Raw genomic sequence first — 12,018 nt, 5'->3', positions numbered from 1 at the left:
ACAAGAGCGCCAGCTGCTCCCCGGAGTTCCCTTCTAGCACTTCACTTGGGCTACTTAATTGAGATACATTCTTGTCCCGGTTTTAAGTACTTTCCGAGATCTATGTTTCGATTTCCATGCCATACTAGTAGGCTCATGGCCCTACTGAAGTGTTTGGGGGAACTCCGGTTAACACATGGCATCGGTATGTACATATGGATGTGGCTCACCTTATCTTCAATATGAAAAATGAGTCATATCATATCGGTTTTGACGAAGCGCATTCATGTCGTGTCAGGTTCGAGTCGTTTTTTGATATATGATTCAAATATTATAATATTAATAATGTCTATATGTCGTTTTTAGTCCGATGGTCACCGAGAAGGGCGAGAAGAGGATCGTTTAGCGTTAAAATCAAATCATCAATCAAACGACTAATCTAATCAAATTTCTTGGTTATGGTAATAGATAATAATACGTACTTCGAGCAATGGAGAAGAGGTCAAAGGCGGCGAGGGGGAAAGCTCAAACGGCGTCGTCAGCTGTAGCCACGCGCGTTTCAGCAACGACACCGTTTTCACGGCTGATTGAAGCTGAGCACTTCCTCCCCGACCCAGATTCCTCGCACCATGGCTATGCAGAGCGGCGTAGGGCTGTCGAAGATCCTGGTCCTTGCCGGAGCAGGTGGGGGACCACACCCTTCTCATTCGTCCACTTGCTAGTCACTTCCTCTCTGCTCTGTCTTCTTTGTCTACGACTCTGTATGATCTGACTGTGAGTGTCACAGGTTACACCGGCACGATCCTGTTCAAGAACGGAAAATTGTCCGACATCTTCGGCGAGCTTCAGGTACTATTCAGGAAATTCAGCTCACAAATAGCTCAATTATTGACTGTATAATCAGCTCAATGAAAGCAAGGTTCGCGTATCGCGGAATTGGGGATCAGCGCCTCTATTATTGCGCCTCTATTGGATGAGGAGCTCCAATTTGCTTTCGATGAATTCGGCAACTTTCGATTGTTACAAGATTATGGTGGGCCTCCTGCATAAATTTTGAGCTGGACTACTCGTGACTTCGAGATTACGAGTATACCTAGCGTAAAGGCAGAGTTTTGATAATATTGAAAAATACCCGGAACGGATGTAGGATTTGATAGGTGCTCTGCTTTGTTTCGGGTTCTTGAAATGGGGACTAGGGGAAGTTTTTGAATGATTTACGCTCTCTTTGATGTTTGTGGAAGTTGTAGGCTCAGTCCGAAATTGTGCGTCTCATATATAAGTTTAGTTATAAGGTTTTAAACTTGTCCTTCAGTCTGCAAACTAATCGCAGTGAACTGTTGTTTTAAATAGATGCATATATTTAACTTTCGTGTGTTTTTTGTCTTGGTTACAGGAAGATCTTCTAATCAATGAATTTTTGAAACACTGCTGTTTTATAGGCTTTGGTGAAGGGACTAGAGAAATCAGGGAAAGACTCAGAGGGTGAAACAGATCATGCTGAGGCTATTGCTGCACAGGTATTGGGATAGCATACATATATATGTCTTCGTCTGCACGAGGTTTTGGTGTTGAGCTAGCACTAATTCTGCTATCATAACTTCATAATTACATATGTTTTTCTGCTTGTGAAAGGTTCGGCGACTGGCCATGGAGGTTCGACAGCTTGCCTCTTCACGACAGATAACTGTCTTAAATGGAAATTCTGGTCAAATGGGTATTTATCCTTCCCTGGCTTTCCCCATTTCTCTTTTTGTATTTCTGTATGCGTCATATTTTTCATGCCACAGATAGATGCTTTACTTTATTACTATTGTAAGCTTATTAATGAGGTTATCCAAATACCTCCACTGGAAAAATATGTGGTTTGTTAGTATTTCTGGGTTTCTAAATTTCTTGATTGGCTGCATTATACACCACTTCTAACTGAAGTGATGGGGAATTCTCAGGGAACTTAACATCTATGGTCGTTCCGGCAGCTGCTGTTGGGGCATTAGGTTATGGCTACATGTGGTGGAAGGTGGTCATTTTGCCCATTGTTTTCATTCTTCCCTCTCCTTCAAGAACCTGAAGCTTCTAATATAGAAGCAGTTGCCTTATTGTCCTTTTTAAAAATTTTCTATTTTTGGAAGGTTTCACTGATTTAAAAGATTAGTAAAGTCAGTCTGTTTTCTTCTGGTTTTCAGGGCATTGCTTTCTCTGATCTTATGTATGTCACTAAGCGGAGTATGGCGAATGCTGTCACAAGCTTGACCCAGAATCTGGAGAAAGTAACAGAGGCACTCAGTGTAAGTTTCTGCGTGCCTTTGTTTCAACGACATTAAGTTGTCATCGAATAACAATATCTTGGTTGCCTAATAGATGTTCTCTATAGTTGTTGGTATAATGGCTTGTTTTCCGGCATTTTCATTAAATATTGTGAAAATGGCATGTATGGTGAACCTGTAGTAAAAAAATTAAGCTTTGAACAACAAGAACAACAACACAAAGAGGGGGAGAAAGGGAGTTTTTTTTCTCTCTCTCTCTCTTTTTTTTGGATAAGCAAAAAAGAAAAAAAGAAATCCCTTTCTTTTTGGTGTATCCTATCTTATTATTTCTTCTGTTGGCAGGCTGCGAAGAAGCATCTGACACAGCGAATGGAGAATTTGGATGGTAAAATGGACGACCAGAGGGAACTATCTAGAGAAATTAGGGAGAATGTATGTCCCGATATCAGCTTATATTTTCTATGTGATGGTCTCATAAATTTTAATTTTTTATGGTGGTACAGAGAGCTGTTAGTAGTAAAAACATTTTTGGTTTTCTATTCTGAGAAGATGAATTCACCCAAGATTTTTTATTGGCAATGCTAGTTAAAGTTCTTATAGAGGACTTTATCAATCTGACTTTGACCTCTTTCAATCATCAAGCAGCTTTTCTTTCCTGCACACCCCCCACCCCCAACTTCTTCTGTTTGTGTTTTCCAGTTGTGTTCTATTAGTATCTAACACGGATTGAATCTATGAAATAGGTCTCTGTTGTTAGAGAAAATCTTAACGGGCTCGGATATGAGCTGGACTCATTGCAAAAGATGGTCTCTGGACTGGTGAGTTCTCATTACATAAGAGTGCTATGGCTTATGATGTTAAAGCTGTTGTAATGGTGGTCTTTTTACTGCTCTTGATTTTATGTTTTAGTTGTCCACTGTAATAGACATTACTCCTTAGACTCATTTTTTCCTGAAGAATGTTATTCTAAAAGTTAATTGATTCTTTTAAATTTTTCCTGCTTGCAGGACTGGAGGATGGGTACTTTGGAATTTAAGCAGGTGAGTTTACTTTGATATTTTATATTTGAATATAGGATTTAGAGACTTTTACGAGTTACAAATGCTGACCAATAGAGAATTAAAGTGGAAGACGTTATAAGTATATATAATTATGGTCGTTCAGTCTGTTAAGCAAGCAACCTATATTTCTATCTGTTCAGTGTTTTTATGCTTTTTGAATCCCTAGGGCAGCTCAAATTATTTCTTGTTATTAAATGTCAGTTAAAACCTAATATTTTATTGCTCTTTCATGACAGGACTGGGCAAATGAGGGTGTGAGATATCTCTGCCATGTTGCCAGTGGGCAAAAAGTTGAAATGCCGAAACTGCTCCAGGTTCGTGAGGGTTGCTATCCAATTTAATTTGGCTCTTTTGTCAGTCCTTGAAGTTATATGAATCTCTTGATTTTTGTTGAATAATATGCAACTCCTTCAATGAATGATTATATATGTATTGAAGAATGCTTGGTGTGTCACTTGTCCATTAGAATGAAATCAGGACGTTCGGTTAGCAGGTTGTAATATTATATGTTACAAGTTTATTTCTTCCTGCTGCTGTCTTTATGTGTGCGTGCGCGCGCACTTGTGTGACCTGCTTGTCTTTATTATTGTATCTTATTCTTTTCCTTTTCTTTCCCAAATCTTTTCTTCAGGAGCAAATAAAAGTTTCAGGGACATCACGGGGTTCCCTGACATATCCTGACCCTCAGGTGTGTTTCTGAGCAAGTTCAATTTCTTCTTTTGTTTTTATTAAATTTCAGTTCATTTTCCTCCGATGCGCTTTCAGCTTGTCGGAGGTGGTTGTCATGGATATATCCTTGCAATGGATCAAGGTTTCAAAAAACTTAAATACGGCTCTGTCTCTTTCTTGCTTATAGGGTCTCAAGGAGTTTGCAGATGCATTTTCAGTGGGTACTGTAAGATCAGCCTCAGATGCTGTTCTGCAGGATCATGATGATAGATCAGATCAACGACCAAAAGTATTGGCAAGGTTCGATTTAAAAGTTTATTTCTTGATAGTTATTGCTCGATTCTAGTTTAGTTTAGTACCTGGTATTTTTTTTCTTCTTTTTTTCGTGTGGTTAGATCCTTTTACCCCATTTTTTATTTGAAACTACCCATCTATCCAACTATGTGAAATCCAACATGTTTCACTATAGCTCCGCTCAAAATTCTTCAGTTTGAGATTCATTGTTCTCGTATCGAAACAAAATCATGTTGTGGCTTGACATAAATTAAGCTTCCCCTTTGCAGGGCTAGTTCAACCAGATGTTGAGGCAGTCTGTCATCTGCCATCTCAGTAGCTGGCAGATATTCGAGTTTTGATTCTTCCTACCTACAGCAGCGAAGCATGACTTATTATCTCGACTTCAGCAACCTCCTCTGTACATAGAAGTAACACGTTTTCTTTACGTATTTATGTAGAAAAACAACTAATAAGCTTGATGCACAAGTTGTACTGTTTGTAGGGTTGCTCGAATTTCTCTGGGATCTGTGTTCGGTGTTCTCGTGTAGTAGAAGTCTATATCTACTATTATAGAACTCCTGAAATTTTTTGTTGAGATCAGGAATTTCTCTCTTGCTTCCTTTTGATTTTGATCTACATTCGTACAAGGGCAACACATTCCCTTGTGATTCCATGTCTAGGGCAAGGCTTCCCCGTAAGATGAAAACGTGAAGGGCAAAGAATGCCCTGGAAGACCGTCAGTTCCTTTCAATTCCATTTGGCTCTTTGCAGGATTCAGAGAATCATCTTCCTCATTGGCATTCATATTCTTCTCCATGAGTTCTCTAAAAACCGATGACCTGAATAACAGCCCGAGAGCACTCGGGGAAGAAGATGATGCAGATGGCTTAGTCGTATGACCAAATGGCAGAGGCCCCTTCATGCCTTCATTTCTCATGGTGAAAGATCCATAAGGGTTGGAACCCAAGAATGGCAGCCCCGCCTCTTCTCTAGGGATGAGACTCGAAGAAGAAAGCTGCGTAGTGTCCATGGCCATGCTTAACTGGGGGATAGCATTGGATTCAGTCGGACTCGGCCTTAGCCATCTGATGTACGAGCTTAGGTCGAAATTGGTCACTGCATTCATCCCTCGGTACTCGATGGCAGCAATATCATAAGCCCGAGCAGCCTCCTCCTGTGTACCTTAGAGCAACCAAAGAGGCGAGCAATTAGTTCCTTTGTGTTGTGAAACTGTTGGATAGGATCATCAATTTGTAATTAACTTACTGTAAGTGCCAAGGTAGAGGTACCTGTTCCCGTAAACTCTCCCTATTCTTGCTTCCCATCTCCCATTGTGATGGTGCCTGCAGTTCGGTCCGATAAATTAATCACCGGCCCCGATTGAACTTCCTCGAGGAACTCAATGATCCTTGATCAGATCGACTTAATTGGGAAAAAAAAAAACCTATTATACCGAAAAATGTCCAAGAACAGAAAGGAAAATCCAGTCTACCTTGCAACTCCCCGATACTTGGATACGCCTCTTGAGAACCCACTGCTTCTTCTGTTTTTGATTCGGATTACTTGGATCAATTCTCGTAATCAACGAAAAGAAAGCATTTCGAGTGAGCAAAGAGCACGGATTAGTTTTGGTGATCAATTACCTTCTCAAGGATGCTAAATGCTCTTCTCTTGTCAGTGTGTTCATTATCTCGATCTCCGTCTCATAATCAGATATCTGTGAATTACACAAAGGTTAATATTCTCATCAAATTATCAGCCGTTTGCTTCCACTCCTTAAGAAAGAAATGAAACTTCGGGCCCAAGACAGTTCATACTGGGAAATTAGTGAAAGTCGAAGTTCCCCAGTACTTGACAGCGGCCAAATCGTATGCTCGAGCTGCTGATTCTTCCTCATCATAGGCTCCTGATGAATGGTCAGAGTCAAAGGAGTTAAAACTTTGCTCTAAGGTACGATCTTCATAAAATCTATAATGAAACGAAGGCTCACCGAGATAAACTGGTCGATGGAAAAACCCGAGAGACCGAGTCCAATTCATGACAGAGAAAAGCATGAAGTTAGAAGGCGATCAGTGCTGCTAATATAAACTTGAAACCATGGAAAGGTAAGAAGAACTTACCTTGTTTCCCCTTCTTCCTCTGTGTTGGGTTCCAAGAGCCTTTGTCCCACAAATGAGCTTCGAACCGTCCCGTCCATCGGTGTCTGCAGAAGATCTCTTTTCTTTATATTCAACTTCTCAACCGTAGATCAAACCGAAAGATCAACCATTGTTCTTTTTAAGAATTTCTACAATCTTGTTCCTCAGATGGAGAAAGCAAAAGAACTCTATTACCATTCGATAACAATAAAATTGAACTCTAGTATATGATCCTGCGCAATAACCAGAATTTAAAGAGCTATGAACCTGCTAACTCCTCGGAACCTCGAACTTCTCTTCACGGTGGTAGCAGCAGACTTATTTCCATCACCCTGCTGCTGCTGCTCCTCCTGCTCATGCTTAACTTCTCGGGATAAGTCGTCACAGTTTCTTGAAACGGAACTTCTCCGCCTCCTCTTCACACTCCGGCCATTCAGGGCCGAGGCCTCTCCCTCCCCCATGTACAGAGGCTGTCTTCCCGGGCTCCCATTCTCCGATTTCACGCTCACAGTACTCTCCATCGGAGGGAACATAACAAAGAGGGAGGAAGTATTTCCGAGCGGAAGGGGATGGCGGCCTTGATTTAACTGAACTTCTTTCTAGTAAACCCATTATAAATATGTTACGAGGGATTGTCTGGAAGTGAAGTTCTTGTCTTTTTGGTTCAATTGGGACAATTGTGTCGATGATTTCGGGCAACATCTCCGGGGCTGTAAGAACCAACCCGGACCAAAGCAAACCATCTATGTCAAGAATAGTAACACATCAGAACCGTCGTCTCCTGACAAGATTCAAGCTCAAAGATACACTTCTTTACCATCTACATTATTGATCAAACCTTCAGCCTGGAGAAATCTATTTCGGTTTTCGGTTTCTATACCACATTCAATGGAATCAAATCTTAATCGTTGATTCGAACTTGAAAAACCCGGTTTATCCAGTTTTGGCCTCTCTCTAGGAAGACGGCCGGAGAAATTTGTCTGTGCAAATGAGAAACAAAAATTTACTGTCGTTACCAGAAAATATGGACAGAACTTCGGAGTTACAAATTTTGTGGCCATATATAATATAATAACACACATAATATATATTATATATGTATGCTTGTATATGTATCGTTCATAGGATTCATCGTCCTGTATTCTGTTTTAGTCTGTCGGATGGATCATATGCTGTGGAGAATGGAGTTTCCCTGCTTTCCGCAGCTTTTAGCATGACAAGCGATGATTCTTATGGAATCATCCCTTAAATATCCTGTTCACGTACATATATATACATATATCTATAAACGTATGTATGCATGTAAATTTACATTATCTATACTGTAAGACAAACGAAAAATTATTAATAACCTCAGCTGAATGAAGTGAAAAATTAAAATTTAAGGGGAGTAATGATGGAATGATATTTTTTTGAGTAATTCTAAGTAGCATGAGGAGTAAAACCCAACTGAGAGCTCATCATCATTCTCTAAATACAAAACATACGAGCAAGTCTCTTCTTTCCGCTCGACCCCGTTTCAGCAAATCCGATGGCGAATAATTTCAACAGCAGATACTTCTATACTGAACAAAGGACTACAAAAACAAAACAAGAGAAGAGAAAATAGATACCCGAAAAATCAGTTGAACATTAACTGGTAAGGGTCGCTGGCCCAGCGATGTTAGGGTTTGCCACTGGGTACAGGTGAACGAATCGGGTATTGATTGTTATATGGAGATGCGTGTGAGTTGTTCGGAATGGAGAGGCTCCGGTGAGACTGCCCGTTCCTCATGAAAGGCCCACCCTGGGCCCGTACACCATTCCTGGAATTCGGGCTTAAACCGACTCGGTCTGCCTGCATGGTTTGGAAATAGTAAGACGAGCTCGCCATGTCCTTGAGGTTTGGGAGGGGCTTCAGAGCTTCGACGACTTCGCTCATGAGGGGCCGGGATTTCGGATCTCTGCTCAAGCAGTGGGCCGCAAGCTGGGCAGCTTTCTGTGCCCCCTTTATCGAGAAATGGCCCTCAAGGCGAGGGTCAATCAACCGGTAGAATCTTCTCCTCTCTCCAAGGTGTGGCCTGGCCCACTCGACGAGGTTGTGTTCCCCATTGGGCCGGTTCTTGTCCATGGACCGTCTCCCCGTTAGCATTTCAAGCAGCACAACTCCGAAACTGTAGACATCGCTCTTCGACGTGAGATGCCCTGGGGAAACAAAACACCACAAATTGTGAATATATCATTAACAGCTCATGTGTTGACAACCTTTTTATTTTTTATCTTTTTTCTTTAAGGAAAAACATAACATTCTTTGGGGGAACCAGGAAGATTAATGTCAAATTAGGAACCATAATTAGTTCAAAAGAACTAAGGAGCCCCAATAAATCTGAATCATGAACCTACCATAACTAGTAGTGCACGGGTAACCACATGACAGGCTATACTTGATACTCTAATTCAGAATCGATTAGAAGATATTACAAACAATTATTTGTCTCAAAATGGAACAATTTAATACCAATTTTTTCTGTTTCTCTTGTCCTAAAAAAAAAAATTGTATGCAAGAAGAACAAAGAGTAGCCCCATTTACTTTAGATACATCTCCAGACTTCAAGTTTTATACACTATAAACGCATTTAAATTTGAACTTTCTTCGATTAGACAGGAGAAATAAGAGATAAATCTTCGATTTAAACTGGGGTATGCTTAGGAAAAATAAAAAATTCTTCAGAAATGCAATTCAACTCGTACTAAATGTCTGCATTTTTTTCATCAAAAATATACAATAAAAGGGGCAGTCTTCCACAACCAAAGAGATCTATTAGAACTACTGAGTACTAAACAACAAAAAGTGGGAAAAACAACTCAACCCAGAGATTAAGCACTTTCCAAAAAAGGAAAATGGAATCAACACATACAGCCACACGTGACACTAACCTGTCATCACATACTCTGGGGCTGCATAACCATAAGTTCCCATGACCCGGGTTGAGACGTGGGTCTTATCTCCCTCAGGCCCATCCTTGGCGAGTCCAAAATCTGAGAGCTTTGCATTATAGTCCTACAACAGAATATAACATAATCAGGACAATCAGATAAAAGGGCAACTCAATTCTAACTGAACAAAAAAAATTTTAATCCCATACCGCGTCCAGAAGAATGTTTGAAGTCTTGAAATCACGGTATATGACGGGCCGTTCTGCTTCTTCATGAAGAAAAGCAAGACCTTTTGCAGCCCCTAGTGCAATTTTCATTCTGATGGACCACGGGAGAGGAAGGGCCCCTGCACGTAATACATGAATTACTATTATTTGAAATATCCATACAGAAGTTTTTATTAGTACCAGAAAAGGAATGATCATTGTCAAGAGCTGAAAGATTAAAATATCATAAACTAATAATGAGGCAAAAATCTTCATTAATGTTTATATATAAATGGCAATGGGGCAAAAAGTTTCTAAGCTTGCCCACAAATAATTTTAAAGCAAGAAACATGTCGCAGAGAAACATAAGCCTCCTCAGAAAAGTAGGAAAAATAAAAAATTTATAACCAAAAAAAATCCCATGTCTCTCTCATTCAGCAATCAGTAGATAAAATAAGATTGCGATCCTAAAGTTTCCACGAGTTGGAACCAAAATTGTGCAATGTTCCTAATTATGTTCAAGTCAAGGAATTTGCAACTCTAACTTCAGGGGAAAAAAGTTCAGTTAAATCAACTTCCATACTTCTAAAAAGGTGGTTCTCCAAGCTGCCCCGTGGCATGAACTCATATACAAGTAAACGCTGATCATCTTCAATGCAGTAACCAATCAGCTTAACTAAATTAGGATGCACAAGATCGCCAAGATAATTCACCTCAGCCTGCAACACAACAAAGCCGACATATGGAAATCAAAACCAAGAACACACGTTAGGTAACAAATTAAAAACAAGGGAAAGTAGAAATCTTTCCGAACCAGCCATTCTTTGTGTCCCTGAAGCCCATCGTGATTTAAGGTCTTGACAGCAACGGTAAGCCCTGTCCCCGGTTTCACTGGAGCAGTTCCATTCTCTTCGATCCATCCCTTGAACACGCACCCAAAACCGCCTTCTCCAAGAAGACTTTCGGGCCTAAAATTTCTCGTCGCGAGCTTAAGATCATTGAAGGTAAACTTCCGCAGCCGTGAAGCTATTCTAAGCTCCTCTTCAAGTCTGGAAGTGGATGAGTTACTCTCTGCATTGCTGGTTGTAGTAGATGATACAACAGGAGCAGTAGGTTGATCCCTACTAATGTCGTTTGCAGATTTGCTTTCAACTGTATGGAACAATATAAGTACATCAAAACACAAATTAGTTGAGCAGCAAATTATCAATGAGTATTTTGGTCAGTCACACAATACAAACAAACAATGTTTCTTCCGCGAACAGATGTAACAAGAGACAGCAATCTGACAAGCTGGCAATATAGAAAAACCGATACAATCAAAAAGCCAATTATCTACACCAGTATTTAACTAAAGCATCAGCTTCATTTTTTGGAGTCCAAGACTTATTCAGACTCCAAATATGCTTCTTATTCCTTGCTATTATCTATCGACCCATGGAAAACATTCAATAAAATACAGAAGTAAATTCACTATCCATTTTACGTCAAACCAGACTCTCCACATGTCAGACAAAATAGGACGCCAAGTACATGCTTTCCCTAAGGAAACTTATCCCATACTCAAGCACAAACAATCAATTGCCCTCTCATTGCACCTATAAATTTTATCCACCCCACAACAATGATATTCATTCTCAACAAAAGTGCGAAAAGTAACACCCTCTCCACTGTCAAACGGCCTAAGCTTTCTTTCCAGGTGCTGGATCTTTCCTAACACGGGCCACAATTTACGCAAGCGGGAGATGATAACCTGATTATCAAAGATAACTCCGGGCAAGACTAACAAACACTAACCAGGAAATGTGGTTTACACCTAAATGGGCAAACCAAAATAAGCTCAAAATCCAAAGCCAGCGCCAGGAAGAAGAACAACCTTAAACCTAAACATGATTAGCACATAACCAACAGACAATGCAATCCCAAGCAAAATGAAGGAGGTGAGAAGCTATTACCATAATTAGCACTGCTGCCACTGACAGAGCTATCAACTTTGGATCTTGAAGAAATGCAGCTCCCAATGAACCTGAACTTGTCCCAACAACCAATCTCTTCCCCAATACTCCCATCATCCTCATCGTGTCCTCTCTCTTTCTCCTTCTTCTTCTTCTTCCTCCTCTCCTTCTTCACCTTGTCCCACGGCTCCACTTTCCCTACTCCACCGGCGGCTTCCACGACTGCCCCCATCCCTTGGAAAACCCTAACACCAACCAGACCCGCTTACCATCCACAGCAGACCCAGTAACCCGAACCCCCACCAAGAGCTCAAAAATCGAAACTTTTCTGCTCAAAGGACAGCAAGAATCAGCTCAGACGAGCAAAACCCAGATGGGATATGAAGATCAAAGCACCAAACTAATGAGACCCAGTAAAGCTAAAAGCAAGAAAGAGGAGGAAGAAGAAGAGGAGGTGAAGGTTAAGCTGAGGAGACTTTATGGAAGGGAGAGGAGAGGTGCTTCTTTGTCCCGTGGCAGATACTCATCAATCAAAAATCTCAGTGCAACACCCA

The 12,018-nt window shown here is 40.7% G+C and overlaps 3 protein-coding genes across 3 annotated transcripts; 1 reads left to right on the top strand and 2 right to left on the bottom strand.

The window, feature by feature from the left end:
• The first annotated feature begins 504 nt into the window (after nt 1-504).
• LOC116199902 lies at nt 505-4,844 on the top strand. The gene is made up of 13 exons (XM_031530484.1): nt 505-663; nt 767-828; nt 1,419-1,496; nt 1,612-1,693; nt 1,926-1,996; nt 2,163-2,264; nt 2,586-2,675; nt 2,987-3,061; nt 3,251-3,283; nt 3,541-3,618; nt 3,936-3,992; nt 4,161-4,273; nt 4,537-4,844. The coding sequence occupies exons 1-13, from the start codon at nt 609-611 to the stop codon at nt 4,556-4,558; spliced, it is 918 nt and encodes a 305-aa protein (XP_031386344.1). The 5' UTR covers nt 505-608; the 3' UTR covers nt 4,559-4,844.
• Nucleotides 4,845-4,897: 53 nt separating this feature from the next.
• LOC116199875 (AP2-like ethylene-responsive transcription factor At1g16060) lies at nt 4,898-7,224 on the bottom strand. Its single transcript, XM_031530445.1, has 8 exons — nt 6,655-7,224; nt 6,370-6,452; nt 6,240-6,248; nt 6,067-6,155; nt 5,893-5,966; nt 5,742-5,792; nt 5,516-5,592; nt 4,898-5,431 (listed from the first exon to the last, which is right to left on the bottom strand). The coding sequence occupies exons 1-8, from the start codon at nt 6,918-6,920 to the stop codon at nt 4,926-4,928; spliced, it is 1,155 nt and encodes a 384-aa protein (XP_031386305.1). The 5' UTR covers nt 6,921-7,224; the 3' UTR covers nt 4,898-4,925.
• Nucleotides 7,225-7,745: 521 nt separating this feature from the next.
• Nucleotides 7,746-12,009, bottom strand: LOC116199851 (probable serine/threonine-protein kinase PIX7). The gene is made up of 6 exons (XM_031530406.1): nt 11,465-12,009; nt 10,324-10,661; nt 10,093-10,228; nt 9,513-9,649; nt 9,304-9,427; nt 7,746-8,571 (listed from the first exon to the last, which is right to left on the bottom strand). Exons 1-6 carry the CDS (start codon nt 11,694-11,696, stop codon nt 8,051-8,053), a joined length of 1,488 nt encoding a protein of 495 aa, XP_031386266.1. The 5' UTR covers nt 11,697-12,009; the 3' UTR covers nt 7,746-8,050.
• Nucleotides 12,010-12,018: the final 9 nt, after the last annotated feature.

The sequence above is a fragment of the Punica granatum genome, chromosome 3 (genome assembly GCF_007655135.1).
Source record: "Punica granatum isolate Tunisia-2019 chromosome 3, ASM765513v2, whole genome shotgun sequence".
Classification (NCBI taxonomy): Eukaryota; Viridiplantae; Streptophyta; class Magnoliopsida; order Myrtales; family Lythraceae; genus Punica; species Punica granatum.
The sequence above is the reverse complement of the archived record's forward strand: the minus strand, read 5'-3'. Positions and strand labels throughout refer to the sequence as shown.